Here is a 20,520-nt window from a genome sequence, read left to right on the forward strand (position 1 = left end):
TTATATCTATCTTTAATATATGTGCATCAAATATAAGTTCCAAAATAAATTTCCCTAACTATAGAAAATGTGAAAAATAAAATAAAACGCTAAAAACTACTGACACAGAGTACAAACGCTTCATTGAAAAAATATATATATATAAGCCACTATCTTACTTTATTCAATAAAAAGTTGCTCTGCATATTAAAAATTGTTGCTTACATCTAACAAATACAGCTTTGTTTGGACTAATAATTACTTTGTTTTTAGCAAAAAATCCAAAATTACTACAGCAATCCAAACAATTCTGTGTTTCTGTATTTATTAGAAATAAATTTAATAATAGATAACACTGTATAACTAACTGTAAATATTTTGAAATTAAGTTTGAATTTAAAAGTACAATTTATTATTGCACAAGAATTTACCGATCTAGTATTAATCTAATTGATTTTGATAACAGCTTACAATGGTATTTAGAATTACGTAATGTAAATGATATTTACATAATCAAAGGAGATACTTATATAGATATTAATAGCAACAATTTGAACTCACTAAATTATCTTAATGTTATAGCACACTAACTATATCAGGAATAGCAAATCAATGGGACACAAAAAAATTTTGAGGGCACTCAACATATTAAAATACTTATTATAATATTATATTTAATTTTAATTTTAATAAAAAATAATAAGACCATCATTTTTGATTATTTACATATAGATAAATATTTCATAATTTAAAATACCGCGTGAAAAAATTTTTAAAAAAACAGGTCATTTTATTAAAAATTTGACATCTCTGGCCAGTATACTCCTTGCATTATTGATTATACATGAATAATCGATCATCATAAAAAGTCTATTGATGATATTTTCGTCAAAAGTGTTAATTGCAATAACCTAAAATCAAGTGTTTTATATTCTCTCTAAGTGACCATTTACCTTTATTTGTTTTGATTAATATAATAAGTTGTACAATGGTAGGTTCCACTTAACTTCCCTTAGATAAAAATTAAAAACCCTAATACTGTTATTGATTTATAATTGAAAAATGTATTGAAGTTTAAACTTATAAGTAATTTATTTTTAAACGCAAATAGGTCAGATTTGATGAATGAAAATAATGTTAATACCTCACTCGACATATTTAATAGCAAATTAAAAATATTAATTTGTAATGCTTTCTAAACATATACATACATCTCAATTTCAAAAATGGATATCCAGGGGTATTATTACATCAATTACAGTCTAATCATTAATCATTAGACATAAACGAAAGATAAATTCTAAAAAACTTAATAATCTATTTGATATAAAATATAATATTTATTACATTAAGTACAGGAATTTATTACAATATTTAATTTGTGGGGAAAAAAATATGTATTTTTAGAAAGAACTACTATACTATAATGAGGATAAAAAAAAGTCTGGACTCTAATCAAAGATGTGAGCAATTTGTTTTCTTGTGACTCTAAACCTATTAATTGTATTAAAAATAATGATGATAATAATAGAATTACTAATAAACAAAAAATTACAGTTTAATTTAATAAGTCCCAATATCATATTCTTTAGCAATGTTGGAAACAATGGAAACAGTATCACAAACAAAAAAAAATCTAATGATTACAGTTATTTTATCATGATACCTATATTACACATGAGAAATATGATAAAAGTGACTTGATCTTCTTAACCCTAGTACTTTAAAAGAAATCAAAGAAAACATTATGAATATAAAAGACAATTCCTCTTTTTTTATGGTAAACTTACAAATAGAATCCTTATACATGCATGAAAAACTATATTAATGCTTTTATATATTATTAGTTTTAATAAGGCTATACTATCTGGAATATATCTTATAATTTAGAGCTCAGTAGTTGTAGGAGTTGAGTATTATTCTATATACTCTCAATTTATAGCAAACCAAGTTAGAAATCTGAACTTTACATAGGTGAGTTTAAAAATTGAAAATGTTCATCAATTTTAGAGGAAAAGTGCATATTTATTGATTTTTATACTCATATTTTGCACATTTTATACATTTTCTAAAAAAATTGATCTTTTTCTTTCATAAGCTGTGTATTTTAATAATAATATTGAATATAAAACTCAATATTATTGAATGTAGATATTTATTAATATCGGCAGTTATTTTCGAATATATTTTTCAGTTCAATAAAATGTCAAAATGAACGGTTTTTTTTGCCATATTTGAAATACCATAAGTTTTTTTAAATATTTTAAATTTCTTTTGGTGCAAATATATAACATTAAAAAATGGATTTTTTGGAATTTTAAATTTTGAAGAAATTTATTAATTTTTTTTTTGTAAATTCGAAAAAAAATAAAATATAAGCTACTTGACAAATAAAAGTGTTTACCGTCAAATTTTTTCCTAAAAATTAGATTGTCTATTTTCAAAAAAAAAATATATGTAGGTATACTATACATGAAGCGCAAGTGTCTATAAATTATAAAGATAAAAAAAAAAATGTTTAAATTTTGAGGATTGATTAGAACAAAAGTTATTTCATTTGTCAGGTAATTCTGTTACATCTCGTAAATGAAGTACGGTGCATCTGAAAAAAAACATATAAATTGAAATGTCCAAATTGCATGCCGTTTCTTTGAGGGATCTATCCGAATTGCATACCAACTAAATAACTTACTCTTGAATGAACGAGCTTTTGTTACATTACAATAAAGTATACAACTATTGTAGTGAATGCATGTAAGCGAATATATCTCGGCATAGAATATTACATATAAATAAATAATAATAAAATAATAAAGACGTGATAGTTCATATTAATAATAATAATATTCATACCGGAATCATCTTTTTTTGAATAATAATATAGAAATAGATATAGTAAGTAATGTTTGAAACTATTGTCAATGAAAAATGTTACAATATATTATATAATAATAAATTAAAAAACAATAATAATAATTAATAATATTAGATAATAATATTATAATAATATAATTGTCTATATAGTATAGGCATAGTCATATTTAACGTCATATATATTATATTAGACATTTGGAAAAGTATTCCTTTATTTATTTTGCTGTGGGCAACACCTTGTATGCCATTTTTTCTACATGTACAAGTCTATTAATTTCATTATTTTCAAATTCCGTCATTACAAAGCTTATACTTTTTTCTTTTGCTAATATTTCCCGACGTCTTTTATTTAAATTTAAACTGCGCATTTTTACATATATATCACATTGTAATTGCTATTTAAGAAATCAACTAATTGAAATATATAAGGACTTGGAGAGTAAGACATGCTATTCAGTTTGGAATTGAATGATTCACAAACTTTAGTTTACGTATTGTAGAATTAGAAAATTCAGCTCAAATAGATGGTGGAAATAAACTGTTAGCCATCACATAAGTTTCTAAGAATTAGTCACAAAATTCATGTATACGTCCATGTGTGGGTTGAATTGCCACGATTTCGTTTGTGGAACAGTCGTCTACATCATTTGGATTTAAAAAGGACAGTCCAAAAAATAATTTTAAAAATATTTCGATTTCTGTTTTTTTTTTTAAATTTGTGCACAAATCTTCTGATTGTATTTTTCTCCATATGCTCTGCTCTAAGTGAAAACGACATTCTTTTCTTATTGTATTTGGAAAAACAACTAGAAATGCAGAATGAATAGCTACTTTAAAGTCAGCGTAAATTATTTTTGGTGATGAATTTAAGTTCAAATAGTTCATCTTCATTAATAAATTAGACAAAGCATCTTCATAAATTTGATTTTTGATACCAGTTAGCAAAAAAAAATTAGTGGCGTATAGTTATGATTTTTAACACCGTGAATTGTAAAAAATAGGTAAAACATTTTAGGGAAACTTTTAAATGTACCGTCAACAAACAAACACTCACTAAAATATTTTAAATTTGCGTGTGTTGCAAATGCCACAATATTTTTATCATGATTATTAATAAATAAAAATCGTCATGTCTATTAGTTTTAATGTATAAATTATCTAAAGCTGTATGTAAATTAATCAAAGTTTCTGGCAGTTTAGGATAAATGCTTGATCAGGCATAATGTACATTTTTCGAACTCGTGTACTGACGTGTAGTGTCATCTGTTGTTCATGTACTAATATCAGTAATAACTCCCTTTAATAGCTCACGATGCAATATTTTACTTGGTTTTTCAAAAGGATCATCTAGACCTTTACGTTTTAAATCATTACGTACCCGTTGTCTATTTAATTTTTGTTTATCATCTTTGTTGTGATATATCTTGCGAAATATAACTTTCTGTTCACCGTTTATATACAATAATTTTATGTAAGCCGTACACTAACGTTTACAACAAGCCCACCTTTCAATAGCATTGCACAATAACTTTTGAAAATAAAATTTAAACTCATCAATTACAAAAAGTTTTTTGTTTTTTTCACTCAACATATGTCATATATATATTTCAACTTGTGGTTCCAAGATCACACTACAGACAAGTTAACGTTTACGTTCCAAGACGTACTAATATTATAAGACATAGAAAAATACGCAGGTGATATCTCTATTTGATCTAAATAATATTATTATTATTACTATTATTTATAGCCGTAGTACGTAGCTCTACGTTTCTTATCATAATTATTTCAGATCAATGTATAGTAATGCTTATAAATTTGAGCTACAAACACTTAAATGACCGATACGTATGTCTGTGAAACAGACCATAATACACTACACTACTAAAATATAGATACAATTTGGGGAAATATTTTTCTCAAATATAAAAATATTTTATGCATGATGAATAAACAGGATGTGGTTCACGGAATGCAATTCGGGCAGATCTCTCCAAGAGACCACATGCAATTTGGACGTTTTTTTTTTTGTATGCAATTCGGATGCAGCCATTGAGTATAATACAGTTCGAGATATCGAACATTCGTGTGTCTGTTTTATTTTCAAGTCTGTATGTAATCATATACATAATCGGTGATAACTCATAAACAATTTAACAAACGTATGTACGTATATAATATCAGTGTTAGAGAAAATGGATATGATTTTAGTCCAAAAAAACGTTTGGATAAAAATGGAACAAAACTTTTTTTGAAGAAATATATTTTCCGAAGTATAGGTATGACGCATATCATTTTGTTACACTTTTTTTGTTTGCTTTGTCCTACTGTGTAGCCCTGTTATTATAAGTCCGACCTAAAAGTCACTATATCGCAACACAATTTCAAAGAAACTTCTTGGTTATTTCCTTTTGAAACATAAGATTTCAAATCCCATGAAATAATATAATTTTTGATTCCAATATTCCTAATTTTTTTCAAACACGAAGCCCCAAATCTTTGTAAAAAGCGTGAGGCATCGAGACTGGGCAATGCCCCTCTCCAGCTTCAAACCATGACCTAATCGTATACCTATATATAAAAAAACAGTCACAATGTTCACATAGTATAGTTATAACTATAATGGTACCTTGACTACCTCGTGAGCACGGTATGTAATATTCTTGTTATAATTTTATAGGTACGAGTTACTATCTAAAGTTGAAAGATAAACAGCAGATATACTTAAAGGTAGTAATTAACTAGAATTAAAAAGGCACTTCATTTTTTAAACTTTTTAACTGTACTTTAACGTTTTATAATTTGAAACTTTAATATCTTTATAATATCCAAATATTATATTATTTATATATTTACACTTAATTAAGAACCTATACTTTTTGAATATAGCAATGTACAATATAGAGAAATATATTTTTAACACTCTCGATGGACATGAAATTGTTGCTAAATATATCCAGCAAAACTTAAGAAAGTTCTTTTACGCTTAACAAATAATTAGTTACTAAATTATCGTAACCAATATTATAAATAAATATATACCTGCATTCTACTGTATTTTAATTTTTAAATCTTAAACTAAGTACATTACTTTTTTTTATAACCAACATTAAGTATCTATCTAAACTATCCAGTAGGTAGTATAGGCACCCTTGCATAAATATATTCCATACAAATTATTAATTGTTTTGTACAACTTACCCAAGTAAGTTTAGGTAGATAACACTACGAATAAATAATCGATTCCGAACTAAATTTATTTACAAGCATAATACTTTCGAAATTGGATTAATGTTTGAAAAATAAATACTTCTAAGACACGGTAGTATTGAAAGGGAAAAAAACACAACATTAATAAACACGATAACAACAGCGCATTACATGGACATCAAGTGATAATATGTTCAACGTAGTGTCACTTCGCGTGGAACTTTTCAGCTGTATAAAGAGGACAATCTAAAGTTCGGTGAAAGTATTTCTTGAACTCTTCGTCATCGATGTCTTTGAAACTGACATTTTTATTTTGGCATACAAGTGATGCGGTCGGTGGTGCAACGCTGTCACCCTGGAACTTATCGATATATCTCAACACCCATTGATTTTCTTCTTCGTAACGTTTTTCTAAACACCTGTAACGGAACCAAATTATTCATTTGGTGCGCATATCGCAGGTAGGGTCAACGAATAACGATGGTATGACAGTGGGCCCAAGTACGAAAAAGGGTCTGAGTGTTGTCGTCTTAAAATTGTATGAAGTGGTTATTTGTACTTTTTATGATGAAAATATTATTATATCATAAGAAAACTATAGGGATAAGAATATTGTAATACTATACTATTAGGTAAACTCGTTAGAAAAATGAAAATAGTATGTGTCAACGCCCTGTAATTAAGTACCAAATCGCCGATGCCGGTTATTAAAGAGTTCAAAAGTTACAAAATAAGTTTTTTTAGTAGTGATTTCTAACTTGAAGAGTTTAATTTTTTCCATGTTGTGAAGTAATTAATTTTACCGTCTCATTAAGTTATTTCTTCAGCTCATCTTATTTTGTAAAAATTAATTTTAATATAAAGAATATTAACTACTATACATTACATTAACTTAACGCGTTGAAAAAAAAAATAGTTAACTTTCCCAGCCAAAACATATTATGCGAGTCCTAAAATAATAATTATAATTACAGAGTGGCTGCTATTTATTGTTATTTGTCAAAGGTATCAGGTCTGTCAAAAACGAAACTGTGAATCTCGCTCGCAGACTGCTCCACACTACAGCAGTTGTCTTAAAAGCCGAATTAAAAAAATGTAGTTTGCCCGCTGCAGGTTTAACGCAACAATAATTATTCTCAGGATATAAATAAATACTCACCTCGGACAGAGTGAAGACACTTGACCACCGTCCGGCGGCGGCGGTGCTTCGTTGTCGACTGTCACAGTGGTCGGATCTAGGGCGGCAATGATTTTCGAGTGCCTGTTCACTGTTCCGTCCAGATCACGTGCTAAGAACTCGTCTTCCTGATCGGACGTGGTGGACATCGATTCACCGGCGGGCACCTCAAGCTGCTCTCTCGGTCCGCTGTCTCCACCAACATAGTTGTTTTGGATCCAGAACACCCGTTGCAGTACGTCGTCCAGCCGCCTGTCGATCGGCTCGAAATACTCAACCACCTCTGTCACTATGGCCGTTGGCGATAGTCGGCCGCCGCGCGGACGTCCACGACGGCGGCGACGTCGGTGGCGGCCGCGCCGGCGGTGCTGACGGCGGCCGCCATCGTGGTCGTCGCTTTCGTTGGCTTCGGCTTCGTCTTCGGCTTCGTCTTCGCCGTCTTCTTCGTCTTCCCCTTCTTCTTCTCCTCCTCTGCAGTGTTCGTCGTCGTCTTCACACCCTCGTTGGCCGTCGCGGCCGTCGTCGCGCACTAGGAGACTGTACGACGGCCGCCGGCTGTCCCTGCCCATCATCAATTTGCACGCGTCGTCAACCGTACGGCACGTCTGCCGCCATTCGTCCGCCATCAGACGCAACGTCCTGCGCGCCTCCCGCAATGACGTACGACCGGATTTCAACGTCTTCATGGCGCTCGCGAACTCGTCCGTTTTCGCCGCCTGCGTTTCGCAAAGCTCGCGCTTTCTGTCCGACACGATGATGCGCGTCTCTTCGATCGTTTTTTCAGCGTTCGTCAACTGCACGACCGAATTACACGATTATTATTGTTATTATTATTATTATTAATAATATTATAATAATTATAAAAAAAAATTATTATTATTATTATTATTATTATAATCATCGATATTGTTCGCTATGTGTCAATGGCAAATTATTAGGTTATTCTCTGCAATAGATATTAGTAGTCTATTTAAAAATAAAATCCCGAAATCCCTAGGTATTACGGTTTTTTCACAAATTATTTTAAGTAATATACTCGTCTAAGCTCACACATTTTCCTCGTAAGTATTAAACAAATTCTTTTTACACCTTATCAAGCAAAGTTGGGTGTTTCTATAACCACCGGGAAACATTTGTGCAGTGTGTACAGGACCCAATCACCTCCAATCATGGACCATATAAAAACATGAGGGTATTGGAAGTGAAGATTTTCCGCCACTGTCCTAAACACGTGCAATTTTGCAACGCATACAAAGTTTGAACTGGATTTATTATCGATTGATCAATTTAACAAATGAAAATTCTGAAACCTATTTCATTTACCTATACACCTAGCCTCATTTTTTATTTTGCTCAACTAAATTTTCAAGAAATTTAAAATGAACACAGAAAATGAATAGTGTTTATACTGAACTTTTGAAAACTAAGGTAAGCTATCCCAAATCTAATAAAAATATGGACAAATCGATACGACACATTCAATTATATGACAAAAAAAAAGTCATCAATAATAAAATGTAATAAATAAAAAAAATAATGGACTGGTAGGTATGATACCACGGAGTATTCAAAATGGACGAAACGCATCTCCATAATGTTTAAACATTATAGTATGTGTTACACAATATATCCGTTGTCACACAAACGCATGGCTTAACTTACATAATAAACTGAACCACGAGCGACGAGCCTACTTAATACATTTCCATTTCTAATACTCACCCAACATAAATTAAAAGTCAAGAATTATCTTATGCAGTTATGCTTTATAAATCATAATTAGTTCTAAATCATGATCACTTTCAAATTTTGACTACAGCTTTTTTATCAGTTTGCTTTGTGTTGTGAAAAGAAAATATCGACTCATACCTAAGTCATAATATTTAGTACTCACAATGCTAATAATCATAAAAAATTATATACATTTTTATCTTCTCAATAATAGTTATTAGCATTAATTTTGTATGGAACCAAGTATTTACTGCCTCTATAGATACTGTAATATACAAATGAAAACAAGCCCGTGTCAAAATCTTCACGTTAAGTTTTTTTTTAATTTTAACTATATTTACCCTAATGCTTTATTATTCAGCATAGAACACTAACTTTTTTTTAAACGAATCCCCACAGTCAACATATTGTACATTTCACAATATATTATAAATATTTTAATTTTCTTATTCATAAATACTTTTACCGTAGAGAATTGTTGTACATATTATAATTATAATACGAATTATGTAATCGACATTAAACTATATTGACTTATAATGGATATCAATGTTTTTGATACTTTAAATCCTCATGGAAAACCGAAGAAACATTTTAAAAAAGAATATAAATTTTTTGAGACCCCTGTTTGAAAACCGCCTAAATAAAGAAACGATCTACATAAAAACAGGCGAGCGCAGAGTTATCTGTATAAAAAAATTATATTTATATTATGTTGTATGAATCAATATTTTACATGTATTTTTAATTCAATTTCATAGACTTAACTGGAAATTTTAGTTTTAAAATAAAACCTTTATAATTATAAACTTTCAATCGCTGCAATTCAGATATTTCTGGTATAAAGCGTAGACAAAATGTTATCGCATATGCACACCAAAAAATGATTAAGTACCGATGAGTCTATTTTTATCACCGAAAATAAGACTAGAATGTTGACATATGAATAAATGTAAAAAATATCAATCTTTAAGTCCCACATTAGTAAAAGGTCGCTGTAGGGATAAGATATTTGGAAAATCTAAATTACACATTTATGTGGGCAGGCGATATATAATTTAGTTCAAATATTGTATTATTGCAATTTAATTAAATCATATTTTTCTACGAATACTGTCTTATGAAAATAAATACATTGACTTAACCTAATATATTGTAAATACCCCAAGAACACTATACAACGTAATCAATATTATGTACCTATGTAACCTATATAATACATGCATATTTGTGTTAATTGTGTGTATTATGTATAATGATTTCTCTGAGCTCGCCTTTCAAAAGATGCTAAGCTTTACATTACTATAGATCGTTTCTTCATAATATTGCGATCTTTGTACTCAACAGTTTTGACCCTATTTTTCCGATGCTTTCGGAATTCAGAAAAAAAAAACAATACATTTTGTTTCAAATAATTGCATAGGTATTAGTATTTTAAATATTTTTTTTTTTTAGTCAACTTCATTAATTCTAATTCAATAATCATTCTTAAAAAATTATAAACTTAAAAACCAGTGAAATTCCAAGAAAACATTTTTAGAATATCAACTAGGTAACACTAAACAATTTTCTAAAGAAAATAAAATAATCAGGTACATTAGCACATCCAAAAATGTGCACTAAACAAGATAAAAAGAATGGAACGTTATGTCCACCTAGACTAAGTTTTTAAACATTTACCAGTAAATATTATATTATGTCCATTGTCCAAGTATTATCAGAGAATGAAGACGAAAACCAAACTAAATATCTTAAAGACAATGATTTACAAACTCTAAATATCATGTTAATTAGGAATTTTAATAATACGATCAATGATGAATTAAAAAACGAAACCGCACTTATCGTTGATTCGTTCATAAAAACAGAGACGTACACAGAAACGGAGATTGTGGTGACTGTAACTACCTATAAGTATAACGACATCGCATATTTAAAAAAGCGGTAGAAATATTAAATATTCTCACTTATTCCTAATTTTAAATCTGTCTACTATCTTAATAATGACAATCTACCCGTTTATATGTGTCCAATTTAATTTAAACTTATATAGGCTATAATGCATGAAAATTCTGAACACACAAATATCATCATTTGCTACTGGGAATTAAATAGATAAAGTGTAGGGATATTCAATACAAATTGTCATTGGAAGTCAGGTATTATTAAATAAACTGATTACCCAAGTTCATTCAAAAACATAATTATCAATAATGTTTTCTCCGACTTTGATTACTATTGAAAAAAAAAACATAGACCATTTTCCATACAAATGTTTTGATCGTTTAAAATGTATTATCCTAGCAAAATCTTATAACAAAAGATAATGCCTACAACAATCTAAAAAATGATAAACCCACAATATGGTACTCACAATTTCACCAAGATTGGGAATATTTGTTTAAGGCCCAGAGTACTCTAGACGACCGTGAGAACAGTCTTGGAGTGTGGGGGAGACATAATGTTCTGTGAAATCTGCAGGAATTATATAAGAAAATGTCGCAACCGATCTATACAAAAATATGGAGAGAAATGACAAGCCGACTAACTCAACACAAAAATAAAATTAAAATCAACACCCATACTTAAAGTATAATTCAAATGTATAGAACGAAAATAAAAAATATTCTCAATAAAAGTAGAACAGTAACGAAAAATATGCAATAATAGACAGAGGCTCAAATCGTCAAATATATCATACATAGATTATTCTCTAATCAAAAATAAACAACACATTAAGCCCAAATAACAAAATAATAATAAAAGGTGAGGGTAATAATGAAGTAGTACAAATAGGAACGACAGAATCAATAATTAAAACTAAGAAATTTCTATATCAATCAAGGTAAACGTGATAAAAGGACTTAATTAGAAATTACTATTAGGAAACGATTTTAATGTTTTAAATACAACTTAATAATCGGTTTTAAAAATAAATATATGAAAATTGAAAATAAAACTATACAATGTACAAATATGGTACAAAATTGATGGAAATAATAATTCAAAAATCTAAGTAACATAATGCATTGTAAGTACAACCCACCACGATAAACATAAAGTTAAATTAATTTTTATACATCTTAAAATACTCATAACTCGCGTTAAGATAAAAATATAATAAAAAACCTATGAGGTTGACTAGATAATAATCTTACCTTTAGATTTTATAAGAGGTCAATTCGCACTCATTTTTAAACTAACGGAGCTACACGTGTTCTGCCGAGCGTAAAATTTGCTATGGTACGCACTTGTAAGACGGAGACAACACATACGGGTATCACGTCCTCTTAATACAATTTCCCAAAAGAAATCAATTGCAATTGTTGATAAATGAAGCATACAATATGATAATAGACGACATGAACTAAACCAAATTAACTTAATTAATGCAACTATCGCTAATAAATACGAAACAACCGACAACCAAAGTACATTGTACAACAATATAGATTTCTAATGAACTAAATAACGAACAACGATACAACTCTTAAAATTAATATAAACTATAAATACTTTCAAAAATCATCAATTACATCAACTCCGATGGACCTAGGTTAAGCTAACGTATATCACTGTGAAATTTAACTTAAAACAGATAAATCGATATTGCTACCACCATAAATAAATTATACTGATAAAAAACCCAAAATATATTATACAACCGAAAAAACTAGGATCTATGATAATATCATATGATGACTTAGAAACCGTTAAATAGTTAAATACACATAATTTACCATAAAATATATTAATGATTTTTTAAAAATATTTTATTATTTATAAAATATGCAAGATATGAGAAAATCTGTTCGCAATTAGAATTTCATGACACAATACATACCTACCTAACCATTCAACATCAATGCATACATTTGTTTTAAATGTTTAATAATCATAATTCTTCTCCTGGTTTAATTGAAGTAAAAATAATTTTAAACAAAATATAAATAGAATGTATATAATACCTATACTTGTATAATATTTTGTATGTTATATAATTTATGTTATAATAGTTAAATATTAAACACATATAGGTACATACATATTACTTACGTATGATTCTATCTCCATCAAAAACCTAAACATACATTTATTATCAAGGTCCATTTTAACAATTTGATCCATAATTTTTTCTAAGTTTTTTTCATCAGCAATGTGAATTAAATGTTTAATAAATGTTTCTGCTTCAACATTCAATGCTAACATTTCTGTATTATCAACTTGGGGTTCTTCAGTTTGTTTACTATGTCTTAATTTTACTAAAAATATGTTTAAAAATAAAAAATAACAGTATCTTATTAAAACACATTTATGATTATTTCATTGATTTTTAAAAATTATATTGCGTGACTTTTGGTTGGAGTCGACACTTCGACAGTAAAAAAACCAAGGCTGGGCAAATTAACGATTTTTTAAGAATTTTAACTTCATTTTAATTTTTAACTCGTAAATGCCTATCCTTGAAAAAAATATTAAATGAAACATTTAATTTGAAAACAAAAAACTTTTAGGTATATCGTATACCTACTCAATTTAATTTGTAGTTTCAACTACTACCTAATTTGAGGTATACATACAGCCGTTGCATGTATTACATAATAAATAATAATATATTAATATAATAGGAACAATTGAACAAACATACAGTAAAACTTCAATAACTCGAATCGGTCGGAAAGGGAAAAAAATTCTAGTTATAAAAAATCGTATGCACGTATTGAAAATCGGGGGCCAAGACTGCAGTCCTTCGAGCTATCGAAAATTTGACTTAAATTCCACTTTACCTGTATCACATAATCTCATTCACAATTGTAATTGTATGTTTCAACCAAATGTCATATGCCTAATACCTATGCATAAATCCGTACTCTTATCTATATGACTATATAGTAACTAAACTTGAAAGTTGCTTTTTAAATCTATACATTTCCAATACATACGCTTTTGTGAAAGAAATGTTGTCATTCTTAAATCTTCGTTCACCTGCCGTTTGAGTGACACTAAACGGTTTTCATAATCACCAGTTTGAGTGTTACTTGTTTTTAAATATGTCTCCAATCGTTCCTTAGCTTCATTTCTGAATCAAGTATTAATGCATTTATTATCTCCGTTGAAAATATGACCCGGTAACAGTATAATAAATATTTTAAAAAATATCAATAAATTAAATTATATTATTATTCAAGCTCAATTTACTTAGCCCCAATATTCGTCGAGTTATTTAAGATTCGATTTACCACTCCCTGGAATAATAATACTACAGACGAGATGACAATTAGACTGCACGCAAATGTATTAGAGACATTAAGATCTCCTCCTCGGACGACAATCAGAACAAACTAAAAAAACCTAACCATGTTGGTAACGCTCTGCTGTACATTAGGTGTCTAGAGAAATCACTGTAATGGATGTGTTGGATTTGAATTCAATTGTATAAAATCATTGTAAACCAAAAATGATTCTGAGCAAAGACAGTATGTCTGCGGTCTGCCTATGATATATTACTAAATACTTTGAATATTGTATGATATTATTACGATTCAATTTAATTAATAACTATTTACTTAAGTTATTTTACTATTAGGCATTAGTACTACAGATTCCAACCTGGGCTTAAAGGTTTAAATTGAATATTTATAGTATTTATACTTTGTGTTATCTATAAAACATCTCATTAAGTTAACTTAAGAAGTCAAGAGCATAAAGGTTTATTCATTTTTTATCAATGTTCAAAGTTATGTCGTTAATCATTGTGACAAAATGTAGTATTTACGAACGTAAATTAACGGTCTCCTAAAGACTCTAAACAATTTTAATTATCCTGTTGTAACTTAAAAATATTTATCATAGAATCTTAATGGAATTTTCAAAATATTTAAACAATTAAAAATATTTTTAATATTTTTTGTATAGGTAAGATCTATTATAAACTATTCTTGCAGCAATTTGAAAGTATTGAAAAGACATTAGCAATTCGACAAATGGACAAATATTTTAATAAGCGTTTGATCAACTTTTCATTAAATTCGTCAAGATCATAAACATTTGCAATTTTTTGTTGAATTACAGCACCAAAAAATCTCATAAACATATAAGCATGTATGAATTTTTTTCAAGTTCGTTTTTAAATTTGTTGACATTTTTTTCTCAAAAAAATAATATTTCTAGAGATAAAATTTTTAAAATATTTGGTTACCACTATTTACACGTTCTACAGTAAGGTATTATAGTATCAGCCATTAATGTAACATTTACCTGACTGGCTGACTATCTAAATGATTAGGTATATAAAATAATATGGTAATAATAACTATTATGAATTAAATAGAGATAATTATTTATAATAAATATTTTCTGTTCAAGTGTCCCTCATGTAATACCATCAGCATTAGGTATACCTGTATGTGTAGGTCCTTGCTACTTGTTCGGAAAGAATTGATGCTATTTCTTTTCCTTTGTTTAACTTTTTCATGTGTGAATTATAAATGTTTTGTATTTGTTGCCATCGTTTAAGTAAGTTTTCCACTTGTATTTTCAGTTGGTTTTGTTCTTCAATTAGCCTATTGTATTCATAATTTACAGTATTCTACAAAAAAAATTAAGTATTCACTATTAAACAACCCAACAGTGTTTACAAAAAAAAAAACTAATTCCTATTATTATAGAATTTAATTATGTATTCATACAGTTGTCAAAGTCGGAACGTCGACATTTGCCATTCTATTTTTGATTGTAAGTTTTTCCAGTTCAGCCTCTAATAGGACTATCTCTTTGTTCACCTGCTCTTCAATTTTCCTCTGTTCATTCAGGTCGATTTTGGCCTGTTTAGTCTGGTGAATTAAACTTATAAACTTTGCCCTGTACTTCTCGTCTACCTTTGACTTTTCTTTGGACTCCATAGCATTCAAATCAACCGTCAAGTTATTGCGTTCTTCTTCCAAGAACCTAATGGCCCATCTACGCAACCACACATTCCAACGTCAATAACCATCAGAGCTGGATTTAAGTATGTGGTGGCCCCGGGCGAAAACGTTTTTGGGGCCCTAAATAAGAGTGCAAAAAATTTATTTTAACATAATGTCGTCTATAATATTATAGTTATGTATTGGCGTATAGCCGTATAAGAACATACAAAATGTGGTGGTTTGTAGACTAATTAACGCTGTTATGGTCTTTTTCCGCATACATTTTTTAATTTATATACTATTTGTGAAAGTGAGTTAAATATAGGTATACCAAGAATAGAGTTACCAATATAAATACCGTAGGAAAGAATAGGTTAACCCAATCAGTAATTACTATCTATATTGTTCGATCGATTTTATAACAAGATATACTTTAAAATTATTTCTAAATAAAAGTGTCGAAGAAAGGGATTAAAATAATGAAAAAACTATAACAGACATAAGAGTAGGTATATCCGATAAAATGTACGTTGTATAACTTTGTTTAGCTTGTGTATCTTTACCATTTACCTTAAATATTATACCTAAAATACACTGGTTAGGAATAAGAATAGGCATATGGGTATATTTTAGTAACTTGTTTATATTTAAATTTTAAATTGCATTTGAACTAATTTTAAGGAATAATTAATTACCAATCCGCAGTCCCGAGGCCATCACAATAATTGTTGTATAAACGCATAGGTATAATTTACTAGATATATTCCTAATATTATAAGTGGAGCTATCATTAACAGTATTTTGTTATGTGAAAAGCATATTCATTTATTAAGTATTAAAAACCTTTATGAAAGTTTTTTTTATGTGCTTTTACACAACACTTATTGAAATTCGTTAATAAGTAATAACCATTAGTTAATAGATTACGATAAATAATAAAATTAAAAAGTCAAAATATGAACTATAGAAAATGTACACTAAATATTGAATTCTTCAATACGACACCAATGTTTGATGTTACAAAAAGGGGTTTTAGGCCTGTACCTATTACCTAGGTGTATTGTATAATAAGTTCACCAATACTTTTGTTTGCTTTCTATGATTAGGTTTCAAGAGTATAAGAATAAGAATATCGGTAATAACACTAATAGGTAACTACCTAATAAATAATGATTATCATAAATCCCCATTTTGGTCGAATAACATGCTCACAAATATGACATTTTCTTATAATATAGGATATTAGGATGATAATATGATATATTCTAATAATTACTTTAATATGTATCCAGCATTGTTTAAATTAGGTACCTTTATTTTTGTTAACGTGTAAAATAGTAGGTAGAATAAGAAAATATTGTGGTGGCCCCTGAGCTGCATTCCACTCAGCCAACTCTAACTAAATCCTGCCCTGATAATCATTATAAATAACTGAAAAAAGCTATTAGCTATCTACATATAAACGAATATGCCTTACCTATAGCTAATACTGTAATAGGTAATCTTTTAGTCAAATGTTTTATCATTTAAGTGCAGTGACAGAAATAAATAGTATTATTTCGTTACGTCACTTACCTATATTTAATATTAGTTATTACTACCTATAGGCTATAAGTACATAAAGTTTTAATTAAATAATTTACTTTATAATATTTTCATTAGTTTTTACTATTGTTATACCTATATGGCTATATGTAACCTACACAATATAAGTATAATTCAACATCGTTATAGATGGCTGCATACAATCCAGAATGGTTGTTTACTTAAACTTTCCATCAACTTTTAATTTCGAGTTCATCAAATAAAAATATTTGCTAGGTATTCAAGATGCATGCTAGTATTAAATTATAATATAAAGTAAATACTAAATAGTGTACATATTTTATTCTTACTCTTGACGTTTAGCTGGATTAGCATTTGTTTTATTTTTTCTGAGTTTATTTCGTTTGTTTATGTAACCATATTTAAGTATGTCGGCCCTTAGTATCTCGCTAGTGTTATCTTCCTGAGGTATTATATTATTTGCCATTGTGTATAGTGTAATTACACAGAAAGCTCACTCAAAACATAAAAATGATTGACTCCAACTAATTATTTATTGAAAACAAAATATAAGAACAAGTGAAATAACGGTTTCAATCAAATATACTAGTACATAAAAACGTATAACAATATTATGCACGAAAAAATACACCTTTGTTTGTTTGTTTGTTGACATAACATATTGTAGAAAAATATACATTCATTTTTAGTCCCTCGTTACCAACCAATATTTTTTGTGAAATTCGGTAAAAAAAAAAGTGAACAACCACTATTATGTTTTTACTTTTTTAATTGTTATCAATAGGAGCTGCTATTGACTTATGAGTAATTATAATATTATGTTTTTCCATTTTTAACCTTTAGGTAATAGGACAATTTATTTTTAATACTATTTTACCTACCTACATATATTAATAATTATAATCATTGGTTCGTGGTAGTATGCTGGTATACTACCTATCATTAACAAGATCAGTAATTTTACTGTTACTTTTTCGGACTGACGGTCCGAGGCTCCCAAATTTAAAATTTAATTTTTTTTGTACCATTGAAAAATATTTTTCTTATGTACATGCATTTAAATTAATTGTATGTGTAAGCGGCCCTAAATTATCAGCTGGCAACCACCTACAGATTAAACATCGCTGGTGTCCAAGAAACAGAGAAGGCAGGCGGGGGCATTTATCCCACCCTTTTTAAAGGCTAGTCAAATTGTTAGTGCAGCCCAATTGTAGTACAACTCCAACCACGGCCCAACTCATAGTGACATAGCACATAGATAATCACTAATCGTTCTCATTTTTAAAAATCATAACACCGTGTCACCATAGCAATAAAAAACATTATAAAATCGACACTATTCGACAGCTGATTGATATCAAGATTCATGGCTATCTTTTAAGATCGAATAATTGCTTATTGTTTATTTTTGATGTTACATTTATTTATTTAGTATAATGTTTTAGCTTAAAGTTATTATTATTTATCGAAATCGAAGAGTATATATTTCTTACCATTTTGAAATGAAATATTGCTAAATAATAGTCTATTTGTCTATTTGGCTACTGTCTATTTAAGACTAATGGTAAAAAATAAGTATTACAAATAATAATAGTTATTAGGTTTTAATGCCTACCTATATAAACCTTTACCTACATACATATAACCATATATGTAATACATATAGGAAAAGGTTTAATAATTATGTTATTGGTGTTGTCACTTTTTGTTTTTTGTATCTTAGTATTATGAATAGTATTAGGTATGTGTTTTGCTATAACTCATAAATTATAACTAGGGCGCGGATTTCAATGCAAAATGCATTTTTTTTCCTAAATCCTTACGCAATGCTCAGTTTGGCAAAAATGCGTTTCAAGTGGTGTAGATTCATGTAATTCAATTTTTATTTTGCATTTTTTTGCATTTTTTGTCGTTATAACTTCTTTAATGCATTTTTGGTCATTTTAGCTACTATTAAAGTTATTATTTTCATATTTTCGAAAAATGTAGCATTTTTGGAGAGAAATAAAAAATTTCAAGTATTTTTTTTTTTCTTTTACTAAATTATTGAAAACTACACTTTATCGTCTGTTTCATATATGAATTGTGGTAAATGATAAAACTATTAATAGTCCCGTCAGTGGACAGAATTTCCGTTTTTCAACGAAATATAGTTTTATACCTACATATCGTTCTAATCAGCTATTTCTATTATTGCTATCTTCTAAATATTCTATTTTTTCATGTCATTAATTAAATTTTAATAAAATAAAAAAAATGTTGTGAATTTTTTTACATCATTTTTCACATTTTTAGTACATTTTTTTACGTCATTAATTGAATTTCTTAGGTCATAATTGCATTTTTTCTAAGGCATTTATAGGTTTTTTTTAGGGCATTAAAATCCACGCCCTAGTTATAACTTATGTCTCTCAAATGCGCATCCATACGAAGCAGCTTTTGGGGAACGAGCGTGTAACAAATTTGACGGCACAATTACATTTTCTTCGGACTTCTTTGAATTTTTGGCTGTCCACATCAAAGGAAGTCAGAGGCGGCTTGTGCCACTCGGTTATCACGCGCTTGTGTGGTGCATTTTCGGCAAAACCACGCGGCATCAGTACTTATTTTTATAAATGTTTTAATATTTAAATAATTTTTAAAATCATTATCAATATTATTGAAAAACAAATGCTGCATAGTCAAGACACGTATTTGCCTTGCGACAAAAGGCCGATGATGGCCACTCTTGTGTGCCGCATCCTAGAAACTAGAAGGCCGCTACTTCTGGACGCGCCATTATGTGTACAATATAACTGTAGGTAGATAGTTTAATTAACTTAACCAAATGATCACTAAACCAAAGAAAATTGATCCACGACCAAAGAAAACATTTTTTAAAAAACGAACAGCAGAGTGGTACCGACCACCTTAATTTGCATTCAATGTAACTTTGGAGTTTTGGACGATAAATTGCTATCATAATTTAAAATTTATCCTAAAAACATGGAAATATAAGCCTCTTACGCCGGATTTCCACGACCCATTGGCTTGTACTGGCTTGGTATATTTTTAAGGAGGATCTTGACAGCAAAT

General features: G+C 28.8%; 1 protein-coding gene across 1 annotated transcript; it reads right to left on the reverse strand.

The window, feature by feature from the left end:
* Positions 1-6,268: 6,268 nt before the first annotated feature.
* LOC111032885 (intracellular protein transport protein USO1-like) lies at positions 6,269-17,911 on the reverse strand. The gene is made up of 7 exons (XM_022313361.1): positions 17,775-17,911; positions 15,661-15,931; positions 15,373-15,560; positions 13,915-14,051; positions 13,028-13,233; positions 7,223-8,034; positions 6,269-6,482 (listed from the first exon to the last, which is right to left on the reverse strand). Exons 1-7 carry the CDS (start codon positions 17,909-17,911, stop codon positions 6,269-6,271), a joined length of 1,965 nt encoding a protein of 654 aa, XP_022169053.1.
* Positions 17,912-20,520: the final 2,609 nt, after the last annotated feature.

Source organism: Myzus persicae, unplaced genomic scaffold, assembly GCF_001856785.1.
Source record: "Myzus persicae strain clone G006 unplaced genomic scaffold, MPER_G0061.0, whole genome shotgun sequence".
NCBI classification, from domain to species: Eukaryota; Metazoa; Arthropoda; class Insecta; order Hemiptera; family Aphididae; genus Myzus; species Myzus persicae.

What these genes read in the sequence shown, in the direction of transcription:
- LOC111032885 (XM_022313361.1), bottom strand. Translation starts at nt 17,911, where the DNA reads ATGGCAAATAATATAATACCTCAGGAAGATAACACTAGCGAGATACTA. An exon ending in AATCCAGCTAAACGTCAAGA is followed by an intron (nt 15,932 to 17,774) that starts GTAAGAATAAAA and finishes GTGGTTGCGTAG; the next exon opens with ATGGGCCATTAGGTTCTTGG. An exon ending in GTGTCTTCACTCTGTCCGAG is followed by an intron (nt 6,483 to 7,222) that starts GTGAGTATTTAT and finishes GTTCCGTTACAG; the next exon opens with GTGTTTAGAAAAACGTTACG.